This window comes from Lathamus discolor, chromosome 1, assembly GCF_037157495.1.
Source record: "Lathamus discolor isolate bLatDis1 chromosome 1, bLatDis1.hap1, whole genome shotgun sequence".
Taxonomy (NCBI): Eukaryota; Metazoa; Chordata; class Aves; order Psittaciformes; family Psittacidae; genus Lathamus; species Lathamus discolor.
This window is the reverse complement of record NC_088884.1, coordinates 11,791,932-11,805,995: the sequence shown is the minus strand read 5'-3', so window position 1 is coordinate 11,805,995 and position 14,064 is coordinate 11,791,932. Positions and strand designations below refer to the sequence as shown.

General features: G+C 39.7%; 2 protein-coding genes across 4 annotated transcripts in view; one reads left to right on the top strand and one right to left on the bottom strand.

Annotated features, from left to right (window-relative positions):
• Positions 1-14,064, top strand: part of TMEM117 (transmembrane protein 117) — a 230,536-nt gene that overhangs the window by 22,915 nt on the left and 193,557 nt on the right. The window lies entirely within an intron of this gene.
• On the bottom strand, positions 5,437-11,812 carry LOC136006903 (P2Y purinoceptor 1-like). Its single transcript, XM_065664944.1, has 2 exons — positions 11,743-11,812; positions 5,437-6,458 (listed from the first exon to the last, which is right to left on the bottom strand). The coding sequence occupies exons 1-2, from the start codon at positions 11,810-11,812 to the stop codon at positions 5,437-5,439; spliced, it is 1,092 nt and encodes a 363-aa protein (XP_065521016.1).

Genomic DNA, 14,064 nt, shown 5'->3' with positions numbered 1-14,064 from the left:
TTTAGAGGAAGGCGGGGTGCTATACATTTCACCTGCATTTGCTCACCTGCACCAGGCCCTTGAGACCAGCAAAATTGGGTAAGACAGGCTGCACAAGAAACCTGGTGGAGTGATGCCTGAATGCTAATGTTGGTCTTCTGACCGGTGTTGGATGGACTGGTGGGAAACCAGAGATCCGAGGTTCCCATTGCCCTAGCACATGATGTACTTTGCGAGGACATCAGTTTTCTAGCTAGGTCAGGAGCTGAGACCTTGACTATGACGTTTTGTGACATTAGGCTGCATTTTACCTTAGACTGCAAAAGTGGAGAGCTGCAGTGCTCTCTGAGTAAAGTTCACCTTTCCCAGCTGGAGGAAGTCCCATCCGTGCTGAGTCATGTGAAGAGGAAGGGATAGAGCTGCTAAGTGGTAAGTTGGGAGAAGGCCTGAACAAAGAGCTTGGGTGCTATAGGGGTGGTGGGTCCCTGCAGAGGGGCCAGCACATCCCATCAAGTCTGACTGGGCTGCAGCCACATTGTGGGTAGACTTGTCAGCCCTGAAACTCATGGATCCCTAAGGAGCAGAGAAACTACATTTCCCTACAAGCAGATGGTGGACTTAGTCACCTTACCTGCCTCTGCCATGGTTCCTCCATTTGTATAATCAGTCTAGGCATAAGTTTTGTTCTACTAAAAGAGCTCTGGTTTCCATTGAAGGAAGCAGTGTGTAAAAGTGAACTATTTTAGCTACCTTGTGGTACTGTTTGTCACAGCTTTGTGTCAAGTGAAGTGTTTCTGAGGTGTGGAAAACAAAAACTTTGATATTAGAATATATTCATTTATGTCTATTGAAGAGAAAACCAAACTTTCAGGAAGATTTGAACATTTTTATTTAAAAAAGTTAAGATCGTATCTTAGTAAGTGTGAAAAGGTAGTTGTGAGATAAAGGTATTACAAAGACAAGTGGAGAACAGTAGATGCATGAAGACGGCTTTCCTTAGAAAGCAGCTTTGGGACATTTGTAGCAGAATTTATCTCTTCAACTTAGAGGGTTTTGTTTTAACAATTTTTTCTTATAAAACGGTGCTGAATTTACAGTAGTAAATGAGAAAGTTGTTTTGCTGAGCACATGCATAAACAGTCAAATCTCTCAGGCTATGGTCTACTTTGTATTCATCTAGTCCATCACAAAGATGTTCATCACTGCAATATCTCAGAGCTGAGATATGGGACATGAAAGGTACCCTCCAGTCAATTTTGTAGGCTAATGCATTGTTACAACAATCAGTAACGTGTTCAAACTCGTAACAGTTGGGCATTTAATTGCCTCAGATTTAATCCAAACAAAGATCTGTGAGAAACCAGTATTGCAACATTCTTGTTATAGTAGATGTTGACTTTCGCTCTTAGCTGTTTAGTTTATTGTTGACTTATTGTAGCAAAATGGAATGAACTTATTTAACTTTATTTGTTTATGTCATGCTATCTGGGAAATATTATCGTAAAACATTTTAGGAGCATTTATTTCCAAATAAAAATATGACCAAGTAAATATGAACAGATGTCTTCTGCCTTTTAATACTTATTTTGTAGAAAACCTTTGATTTCAGTCAGGACAACATTAGCATTAGTTCAGCCTAGTTGAACAAAACCACTTTAAAAAGTATTTTTAATTGATTATAGAATCACTTGTGAACAGGAAAACAAATGTCTAGAAACCTTACCAGCTACTAGGGTGTATTCACAGCCGAATATTATGTGCTGAAGGTAAGAGATGGAAGGATTTTTCATTGGTTTTGTGTTCTGAAGATGACTTTTAAAGATTACCCAATGCCTTTAAACTCAGCCCAGCACAAGACCTATTGTGTGAGATGCCCAGGCCAGGACAACAGATGACAGAGGCACTGTGACACAGATACTTTTTGTAGGAATGCCCCGTCTTCTTTTTTTCCTTCTGTTCATTATTCGGGGTTCATTTGGAATTATATTTTCAGAAGAATAAGGTGGTTTCTTTGCTTTTCCTTCCCCTTTTTCTGTTATGTGTGTGAGTACCTTGGGACCTCTGTTAGAGATGTCTTTATTGATAAAAAATTAAGAAGCGTTTTAATAGAGTTTCAGAGTCAAAATAGTTTGTCCCTTGTTCTGCAGGTGAATGTGAAACAGCGAACTGATCCACCTTACTCAGTGCTACGGAAGTGAACTAGAGCAGCCTGCACCTTGCTCCTGCTTGTCCCCAGCAAAGAATTTAGAGCAGGACTACCATACATGTTTCCTGTATTTCTTGCTTATATTTTTGAGGTCAAAGAGGATGAACGGATATGCAGCAGCAATCAGTTTTATCTGGATATATACATTTCATGACAACTTTAATCTTTTGAGTTGGCTGAGATCTGGATTCTTCCCTGCAAAAGCCTGTTTGCTTCCATGGTACTTCCTTGGTCACTGGTACAGCAGAGTAAGCACTCCTTGATACTCTCCCAGCCCCATGATGGCAGTTGCTGGCATTGCTCTACTGTGTGTGCCTCGGACCATGCAGCCGTTTGGTAGGGTGATGCTAAGAGAAGATAAAAAGCATCTAATTTTGCATTTTTCCATGTGAATATACTGCATAGCTCAGTCATGCTGAGAATATAAAGGTCATTCTTGTTCTGTTAAATGAGTTTTATGTTCTGATTACCAGAGCAGAATTAAATTTCTCTCTAGCTTTTCTTTTTTTTGTTTGGAATCAGACTCTTACATTGACTTTCAAACGTTTCCTTACTGTTGCCTTAGTTTTCTTTCTACACACAGAAACACAGGCAGAGAAATGCTAGACTTTCCTTAAGAATCTCTGCAATCTGCATTAATGCTTCTAGCAAAAGGCATTGCATATCATGTGAAAAGGTTAGCTGTGAAGCAGAACAGCTTTTAATTACTGCATTTGTCTTGAGCTCACTGGAGGCTTTCAATCCAATCTTTAATTGAAATGTTTAGTTTCATTTTGCCAACTTTGGGTACTTGTGAGCACAGGCTGCTCGCGTAGGTGTTAGAGGCGACACTTCAGGAGGAAACAATTCCAATTTTTTCCGAAATCAGGAAGTGACTTTAATAATGTTTTCAGAGTTTCTACTGAGTTGAATGTTTCCTTCCTTAGTAACATACTTGCTTAGTATGTAGTAGTTATATGAGCATATGTATAGTAGATACAATACAGTGACAATAAATTGATCCGTCTGAACACAAAAGCAACTGCTCTGCTATTAAAAATCCCTAGAAAATTTAGAGAAGCTGATGGTCTAAGTCATTGTTGTGTCTCTTGAAAGGGCTCACATTTTAGAAGTCCTGGTAGGTAGAACCTGAGAATCTCTGCTTCCCAGAAGTGTGAAGTTATCTTTTCTAGCCCGGGACTGCAGTGAGTTTTCATGTTTAATTTTGTGTCTAGAAAATGTATTTTGATTTCACATTGAATTTTACCCAGTCTGAAGACAGGCAAAGTAACTTGCTGAAAAGCAATACTGAGGTGGAGAAAGAAACAGCGTATCTGTACCTTTAAAGACAGATTGAAGGGTAAAAATAGCGGGTGTTTGATTTTGAAAATAGCTTACTGTTTACAATCTTAGGTGCAATCTGCTGAGTGCAATAACCTCATTCAGCCCAGAGCTTCAACACTAATCTCTCCTGGTTTATCCCTTTTTATGCTGAGAGCACCTTTGTCACTAAATGCCATTAACATTGTTTCTGTATCAGTCTGAGATGTAAGTAAGTATGCCTATGTTGTAGTAGGCAATTGCTGTTAGTTACACATTCATGGATTAAAAAGCTCTCTTCCTTAAGGAAGCCAATACATTGTTAATAACCCTGTCATGTTGGCAATAGACAGTTCATGCACGATAAAAAGGAGGTGAATATTTTTCTTTTAAAATAAGAGAAATTAAAAGAAATTATCAAAGGGAAAAAACAGCACTTGCAATAAGTGAGTACATAGCTCCCCTGAACAGAATATAAGCATACCATTTTGCTACAAGGTTCTATGAGTTTGCTAGTACATGTATATACATGTAAAGTGTTTCAGGACCTGGTCTTCATTTCATGTGACAGTTATAGACAATTAAAATAGATGTTCTTGGTATTATATATACATACATTTTTACTCAATACAATTGAAATATATAACAAGAGAGATTTAACATACATGTAGAATAGAATTATTTTCACCTAGAGACATGTGAGGACAAAATTATATTAAAACTATGGAAATTAAAGAATTAAGACACCGTACAAAGTGTGTTTAAAAGTACTTTCTTCACTAATAGCTTCTGAAAATAAAGTTAATGTGTTCATTGATATGCAGGCTTTTATAACGGACAAAGTAGTGTGTGGGACTTGGCAAGAAAGCAGGTCAGTAGGTGGTTGATTATGGAACATGATTATTTTGTCTGTACAGTGTCTCAAAAGAGCACATATTTAATGACTCTTGAAGGTGGATGTTCTGATGACGATTTATAGTGCTTTCTTAATGATTAAAATGCTCTGTAGCCTAGCTAGATTAGGCTGTCCTGAAACTCTAAGACCGCAATGAACAGAAGCAGCATGCCTGTGTCGCAGCGTCTCTTACTCTTCTTGCAGCTCAGGCACCTCTGCGTTTCAGAACTTTTCCTGTGCATGCTTCTTGCTGTTGGTGAGTTCACGGTTCATGGCAGAACCACAGGCTCCCCTGAAGCACAACACTTACTGAGAAACAGATGCAATTGCATGGGGTTTGGGGAACACCATCGCTGTGCCCTGCCTATTGGTTTGGAAACCAAGCTGCCTGAGGGAAGACTTTAGGCTCTTCAACCCGTGCTTGTTTGCTTCATGAGCAGATTCACTGTGCTTCTACCCTCAGGGACTTTATCTTACTCTTTATTTTCTGTTTGTTTGTTTTTGGAAATGTGCTGCACTTACCCGAGTCAATGAGGTTCCACTGGCAGTGTCAGAGAAACCCCAGTGCATGCAGCATTAAAATGAAGTACTTGTAGAAAGCCTCTCTGCAAGTGCTTGAGAAGTTCAGCTGTGAGCATCATGATTGTTACTAATTGCACAGTCCAATCACAGCAGCACTTACAAATAGATGAAAGAATAATTAGCAGAAACTGTAAGAAGGCTCCTTAACACCATATGTTCTTAATATTACTGTATTTTTCTGGCCAAGAATTAAAGTAGCTACTTAGAACTTTTCTTCATTGTTCACTCTATGTTGCATGTACGTATAGGTAAGAAGTGCTATTTCACAAAAAGTTAAGGTATATTTATACAAGAACATGTAAAATTCCAATTCTGTGAAGCTAGGGTTTCTTTTCACATTAAGTTTTACTCTGCTTTGCTGTGTATTCTTGCTTATTGAAGAGATTGCTGTACAACACAGGGACCAAGTTTTAAATGGGTCTGATGGGCAAAGCCAAATGTGCAATGGGAGATGCGTGTCTTTGTAGACTGGTGTTTAAGTTATTGTTCTTGGGGACAAAGCAATGTCCTTTACGCTTCCTGTCAGACAGCAGCAGCACTGGCACTTGGAATGACATCTTATTCTTTTAATTCTTTGATAGAATGTCTTATTTGCTACCGTAAAAATGATTGGGTCAAGGCAACTGTTGATGCTGCAGATGATCTCTGTGACTTCATAAATGACACTTACTGTGCTTATGTTCCTACAGGGAGGTTGACAATTAATTTTGTAAATTAGTAGCACCATCATCATAACATGGTAAGGTATGAAAGAAACAGCAAATACGACCATAGCAGCTGAAATCAGTAACAGAGGTCTAATCAGTCTATTCCTTCTTTGCTGGCGTTTACTGAGTTGTAGTAGTGCTTTGAGAGTCAACATATAGCATGTAAAGATGACTGTGACTGGAATTAGGAATCTCAATACAACCTTGGAGAGTGTGAAAGGCACTACAAATTGTAAAGGTCCGTCTGCACCATCTAGGGAATCTATGATGGCATGTTGTCTTCCAGCTGCAACTGTGTAGTAGATCTCTGGCATCGATGCAATCACTATGAAGATCCATACTGCAATGGTACAAAACATGGCCTTTCTTTTGTCCCACCATGTTAACGAAGTGATAGGATGGACAGCGCCTACATATCTGTCAAAACTGATGAGTGTCAGGAAATAGACACTTCCGTAGATGTTAATACTAAAAAACAGTGTTATGGTCTGATAAAATGTTTGGCTGGAAAAGACAGTTAACTTCTGGAGACTATAATATACTGAAAAGGGTGCCATGAGAGTCCAAGTAAAGTCACACAGTGCCAGGTTAAAGAGAAATATGGTGTTGGTCGTCCATGTCTTCGTGCAGTACACATAATGTTGAAGTGCAAGTATATTGCCTAGAAATCCTACTAATAAAGTGAAAAGGCAAACCAGAATCAGCAAATAACAATACCACTCCAGCTTAAGATTTCTGTTGCAAAGGAGAATAGTGCATGTACCATTCACCGTCTTTCCATAGAGTGTGCCTGAAGGGAAAAAAAACCAACAGCTTTCAAATAAAAATTGAATTAGACTTACTGAATGTAAAATTCAAAATTTTTGAGTTAAACCCAGGATGCTTGAATTGGCAAAACAATTCAGAATATGGTATGGTGTACAGGCTCTACTCTATCTGAAAAAATAAAAATGTAAATTCAAAGTAGGTAACACTTAAAGCTTACTCTACACCACCACCACCACAAACAGGTATTCATGAGCTATATTCATGAACTATTCATTTATTCAAACCTTCGTATTCTTTCCTGTCTAATATTTAGTGTAGTGTGCAATAGATGAAAGCATACACCCTCAGCAACAGCAGCATCCCCTCACCACTAATGTGTCTATGTCTGCCTTTGGAAAAAGCAGAAGAGAGGACAGGTGGACAGCAATTGCCCACACTCGTTCCGTTTTTGCTTTGGTTGCCTTGAGTGTCCATACTGGGCCTAGAGGCATGTGTAATATGGGCCTCTGTGTGGTAGGCTGCGACTTGGATCCAAAAGACAGCGCTGGAACAAATCAGGATGAAAACCTGCCTGTAATGGGGGCCACAGCAACCTGTCCATCTAAACCTCTGGATTTTTATTTGTTATTATTTTTATATTTTTATTCTATTTTTATTTGACTTTCTTCTCTAAATGAATGTCCCAGGCCAAAGCCACTGTGCTTATGGCAGGGTTAGAGAGAATTCATTTCGTCTCACTCCTTATGGCCAGGGTTGTATCAATGCCCATTATGGAATATCTGGAATATAGATTTGCAGTGTATTTTTCCAAACCAGGTTTTTATGCTTGTAAAGTCTTACATTTACTCTCAATGATTTTGTACTCCTCCTAATAAAAGACAAAGTAAGCTCTGGAATATTCTTTTAGAACGAGCTGTCACTACCTGCAGCTGTTCTGTTTCTAGAACCTCTCTCCAAACAATGCAGCAGATGCCAGGAGCCTTGTATGAAGGTTATTCAAGTAGCCGTTTGTAGATCAGAGTCCACTACAGTGCTTGATGGGATGACAGGGTGGAATTTTATTCACTGCAAACCACACTTTAAATACAAGAAAACTTTTTCAAAACGCTATTGATTCCTTCAAAATTTTCAAACAGCTTCAACGATGCAGTTGATAGTAGTGGCTTTTTTGAACATAATGTGTTTTGCTTTTGTGTCAGCCTTAGTACAATATGAGTTTTCCAAAGGTATATTCACACACACAGGTCAAAACACAACAAACAGTAGCTACAATGAAGACCTGCTAAATAGAGACTGCATTATTGTGCTTTGCAAATTCATTCAGTTCACCTAGTTCACGTCAGTGAGCTGACGAAAAGCTACTAGACCGTACTCAACAAATTTAGGAAGGAGAGTTATTTCTCTAAAAGCTCAGCCATAAAAGCAGTTAAATGACTTTCCAGGAAGTTAATATGGCTAGAAAGCCATCTGTTCTACTCACAGTGTATTTCACAGGTGGAGAATGTTTGCTCTCCAAATTTATTTTGTTAAGTATCGAAGCATTATACTTTAACCCAGGATAGATGTACTCTTTCTCTTTCCCTACTCTTCTCCATAGCCTTTGTGAATATAAAAAGTTACACAAACCGTGTAATTTTTGTTCTTCAGCTGAATTTTATAAGATATCCCTGTAAACTCATTAAAATGTAGCCACTCTAGTAGGTACAATATAGTTAAGTAATATTTTCTTCTTATGCATTCAATTAAAAGGGGTTTGACTATATAGAGGAAAGTTATCTTTTCCTAAAATACTCTTGGCCAGAGGTCACATGTGCTTTGAATTAAATTGTGTTTCCTGCTTCTTTACCTTCCTTTTCAATAGTTACAAATGAAGGCACTAAACACTAGATTCCAAGTTATATTGGCAGTATAAATAAGCCCTTAACTGGCTATAAACATCACAGCCATAGCTGCATGAGGGAGTTGAAATGCCGGGTTCTTGATCTCATCAAGCTCATGGAAAAGGAATATATGTAGGTCTAAATGGAGGGAGGCAGGCAGCTGTGCCCCCTGCTCCACTTTGCTGCAGGTTGGTGAGATAAAGCCTGGATGTGTAGCATTGTAACTGTATTAGGAACTAAAAAATCCCCTATCCTCTTCATCACCTTCAGTTCACTGGGCTGCACTCAGGGTTGAACTATATGAAGGCAGTCTTGTAGCTGGAGGGGCTGGAACTCCACAGCTGAGTAAGATGCATTTGGAACTCAGAGAGTCGTTAGAAGGTATGTGTTTGTGTAAGCATTTGCCATGTGTCTACCTCGGGATTTGTATTTGAATTTTCTAAAATACTCTGTCTCGTACTAATTCTTTGTATTATAGTAGAGCTGGGGCTGTTCAGCCTGGAGAGGAGAAGGCTGCGTGGAGACCTCAGAGCAGCCTTCCAGTACCTGAAGGGGGCCTATGAGGATGCTGGGGAGGGACTCTTCATTAGGGACTGTAGTGATAGGACAAGGGGTAATGGGTGAAAGCTTAAACAGGGGAAGTTTAGGTTGGATATAAGGAGGAAATTCTTTCCTGTTAGGGTGGTGAGGCACTGGAATGGGTTGTCCAGGGAGGCTGTGAGTGCTCCATCCCTGGCAGTGTTCAAGGCCAGGTATGGACGAAGCCTTGGGTGAGATGGTTTAGTGTGAGGTGTCCCTGCCCATGGCAGGGGGGTTGGAACTAGATGATCTTGAGGTCCTTTCCAACCCTAACTATTCTATGATTCTATGATTCTAAGGCAAGACTAGATTCTTGAAACAGTGTGTTTTCCAGTTGATGTGAGTGACTTACAGCGTGGACACAGGGGAACAGATATGCAGAGATAAAACGAACACCTTTCCCGAGGTTACATAATAAGCAAGAGAAGAACAAAAGGGGTTTGACCCCAAGCTCTGTGACCCCAAGAACTTGTTGTCTTCCACCAGAAGAATTTGAAGCCTTGTACAATAAGAGAACAGTTTCACTAAGTGTGGGAATACAGTCAACATGCCCTGTTGTAACCTGAGGCCATGCGAGCTACCCTTATGTCCAGACCTGCATATGTATGGTAGTGATTTTCTGAAGTGATTTTTTTTTTATGTCAGAAAATGGCAAGATTTCTGTCTCCCGTCTTAGCCCCAGCAGAATGATTCAAGATACAGGATGTGACGTGATTGTCTTCACAGCTCAAAATCCTGCACCTGTAGTTTAAGAAAACTTTCTGAACATTGCTGTGCTCACTGCTTACTCCATGTACTCTTAAACAAGGCCAGCCACCACACATACACACTTCTTAGCAGTGGCAGAACGGGCAACAGCAGCGTGACGTTATGCTGTGACAGATGATTAGCTGCATATATTGTTAGTGATGACTAAGAACAGACTTGCCAGACTCTGAGGAAAGTAGGATTGGGTTTTCAAGGCTAAAAAGTAGTTCTAATTTATTGAGATTAACTCTTCAGCTGAACAGTTTCAGCCACTGATGGAGATGTCCACGGACATTAAGTGGACAGAAAGAGCAACCACATGATGGGGCATCCAGAATTAAAGGAATACCTCTGATTCAGTGAAGGGCTTGGTATTAAAATACTAAACATATGCCTAAGAAAGGGTTGAAGTTTACAAGCTCCATCACTCAATTGAGTAATTAAGAAAGCATGTTAAATTAATGGGTAAGAATTTCATGTTTCTCTTGTTTCTGTTTCTGCAGTCTAATGAATCCAACCATCCTACGGGCTGGGGATCTAAAGGTGCTAGAAAAGCTTTAGTTTTTAAAAAAGTTACCTGTTTTACTCAGGTTTCATATCTGCCTATTGGGTTGTCTCTTCTCCTGTCCTTAAAGAAGCATGGCTTAGATCTGTGACTCTGACAAGGAGTTATCTACAAGCTGCTCTGTCATTGTCCCCAGTAGCACCTACACACTCTTACAGAAAGTCAATCAGGTTTCAGCTGATGACCTGGTTGGTTGCAGGGCCCTAAATCTTGAAGTCTCTCCTAGCCTGTGTTCCCCTTGTACGTGTGATATGGCCTCCAAAATCCTGGAGAAGATGGAAGACCTTGTTTCAGTTAAAAAATGCTTTTTGAGGAAACTTCATTTGCAGCTAGGCAGCATTGTGTCACAGAAATGAATCTTTATTTGTGTATATAGCTAATTGTAGTTCGCAGTTTGTTGCTGGTAGTCATTCATATAGCATTTAACTTGTAAAGTTCCATTAGGTTTAGCATGTCTGCTTATTAAAAAAATACCTGATTTTGTATGTGTAAATATATCCTAGGAACCATAATCCTTCCTGTCATACCTATAGGGTTTTTGGACATTTTTAACAAAGTCATAATACGCAACTAATTTGGCCTGAAGGGAAAAAACCCAAGCCAACAAAAAACAACAACAAAGTTAAGCTGATTTAACAGCTTATTTTATGTAATTTTATTCCTTATCTAGTCTCATTGTCCCTTGCTCCTTTTTGCTTGCTATTCTTTATGGTAGAAGCCCTAATTTTACATGAATTGTTTTTTTTTTTGTTGTTGTTGTTGCTGTTGCTTTTTGTTTCTTTGTTTGTTCGGGATCACTCTGAGAATTTTGTTTGCCTGTTTCCAACTATGTTTTAATGTAGTACAAATCTGTTCCAGTTACCAGACAGGTTTTCCATATCACACCCCAATATATTTCACTGCTTTCAAAGTGTACCTTTTCAGGTAATTTTATCAAATCAATAAAGCATTATACAGTGAGTCCTAAGTTTTGTTATAAAAATATCATGCATCATTTGCATTTTTTACATTAACGTGTTACCTGTTAGGTAATCATTTCATGCATTCCCTTTTTACATTCAGCTGAGTTGATGTGCAAGGATATATAATGCAATGTGAGTATTAAGTGGAGCATTTCACATATTTTAGTTCAACTGCATTTAGCATATTATAGCTACCAGTACGATGGAAATAATAAGCAATATACAGCAGTATTTGTATGCAATTAGTTAAGTAGCTTGCGCTAATACCAAATTCCTTTCCTGTTAATGACTCAGTCATTACTGTGATTAAGCTACTATTTCTCTGATTAAAAAAATATGTTCATGTACTTACTTGAGAGCTAATGCTATATGGCAAACATAAAGTACAGTAGAAGGATAGTTAAAGTGTAAGAATTTGCCTACAATATACAACATTTGTGAAAAAGAATTTAAAACAATACAAAATTTGTACATATGTGTACTTATTAATCAGTGTGTAATGGCTAAATAGGAAAAAATATATTGCTTTGGAGAATGCAGGTGCAATGAATACTTAATAAATCATCCTCTTACCTGTTTTAGAAATGGTGTAGTTATCTATTATACAGAAGTCCAGATTCATGTCTGTGCTTTTCCTCTCCATTAATCTGGACCTTCTAAAATCACAACTCTATTGTGCAAGTACTATTTTTAATCCAAGGTGTTGGTAATATTCCATATGCAACGGCAGCTCTTAAGAGAGCAGGTATCAAACTGCAAGGGAGATACCTTTTATCATTAAGCTCCTCCTCTCAGTAAGTCAGGATAAATTGCTATTGCCATAGTAGCCACTGCTTGCTTTTTAGGGAAGGACAGACTTACTGCCTATCCTCAGTCTAGCTAGGCCTGGGGCTGCCACTGTTTCGAGCAGTGAAAGAGAAGAAAAGTACAGGGGCTTGGGGCATGTGTGTGTGTGTTTGCACTTTCCTTTTCTTTCCCCTTCTCCACTGCCAGAATTCTTATTGTTGCTGCCCTACTACTAAACTGATTCACGGAACCTATGTTTCTCCTGCCCCATCGCAGAGCTTGGTTCACTCTGCCTACCTATCACTTATCCTGCATCATGGTTCCCACCTCATTCCAAAATCTCAGCCCTGTCAGCGATTGCCCATGCTCCAACTGTGCTTACTCCAGAGCTCAAATCCTACGTACCACTTCAGCCCATGTCTGCCCCACATCCTCCAGCCTTTCTGGCCCAAACCTGCCTCTCCAGTCTTCAGCAGCACACACCAGTCCTGGGATCGTCCTGTTTCATTCCCTGAATGAACACCTCACATGTTTATAATTTCCCTCACAGCTTTCCCACATGTCCAGCCTTAACCCGTGCTCAAACTGGACTTTGCAGTTAAACAGCAGTTCCTAGAGATTGCTTCTCTCGATCCCACACCATTCCACGTCAGTCTGCTATATCACCTGTCGTGGTTTAAACCGATCCACACAGCTTGTCCACTCACCGCCCCCTGATCCTCCCTACTCCCGGAGGGATGGGGAGGAGAATCAGGAGAACGTAACTCCCACGGGTTGAGATAAGAACAGCCCAGTAGCTAAGGTATAACACAAACCACTGCTGCTGCCACCAATGATAATATTGACAAGAGAAAATAACAAGAGAATACAATACCACCACCAAATGAGTTTGACCCCCCCAAAAAGAGAGTGTGTCCTTCCAGGTAACTCCCAGTTACCTCCCTGGGCATGACGTGCTGTGGTATGGAATACCTCTTTGGCTAGTTTGGGTCAGGTGTCCTGTCTCTGCTTCCTCCCGGCCTCCCCTCGTCCCCAGCAGAGCATGAGACTCACAGAGTCCTTGGCCAGAATAAACATTACTTAGCAACAATTAAAAACCATCGGTGTTATCAGCTCTCTGCCCAGGCTGGAAGTCAAAACACAGAGCTTGCACCAGTTACTAAGAAGGAGCAAAACGGCTCCTGGTAAAACCAGGACATCACCTCTCTTGAAACTTCCTGTCCAGCTCATCATCTTCCTTCTGTTTTCCCTCTTTTGACATCTTCTAGCCCCTGACTGCACTATCTCATCATTAGATTCTGTCTTTCACCTTACTGCTTGAATTATCAGTTGTCTTCCTCACCAGTCTTGGCTTCTGCTGTGGCAGAAGAGTATGAACAACTGGATTGATGTGCATGATGCTCATCTAGATGAGGAGGAGCTACTATGGCTGAGCTTTAAGAAAGTGGTTGCTAGGAATTCTGATAAGAACAGCGCAAGGAGCTGTACCAGAACTGTAGAGGTCCAGGAGAAAATAAACTTCTAGTGAGTGAATAAACAGTGTTCCTAAAATGTTTGGAGATAAAAGACAAAAGGGGATAGAGTATTCATGTAGAAACAAGTATGGAATCTATAATGGTGCTAAAAGCTAGTAGATATCTTTGGTTTAGGAAAGGAGAGGGCTGAACAAAATGGAGGGATTCAGAAGAGGAAAAGAAGGATGAGAGCAGACATTAAGATCTGAATATTGAATAGAATGTAATTGTATGAGCAGCTGAAAAGGGTAAAGGGCTACAGGAAACAGAGGTGAGAAACACCTGTGTTTATGTTAATGCAGGAGGACAAAGCGAAAAAGGTAAGATGAGAAGACAGAGAAGGAAAGCTTGTCCAGGAAAAATACATTCCTGAAGAAAACATGACAAAATTTCACCTATCACCAGTGTGAGACTCTGCAGAGCTTCCTTCTTAGTGACAGCGTACATCACTATTATTTAAAAAGGCATTCTCTGCAGAATAAAGTGTAACACGTCGCATGATTAAAGTGCTTAGGTCCAAGAAAAACACACAGTATAAGATTCTACATGGGCTCATTTTATTTCCTGATGAAATTAGGGAAGCAAATAATATATG

Bases quoted from the DNA above. Each gene is read 5' to 3' on its own strand.
- LOC136006903 (XM_065664944.1), bottom strand. From the start codon at position 11,812: ATGGAGAGGAAAAGCACAGACATGAATCTGGACTTCTGTATAATAGAT. The intron at 6,459-11,742 runs GTAAGAGGATGA...TTTTCCCTTCAG, and splicing joins CTACACCATTTCTAAAACAG to GCACACTCTATGGAAAGACG.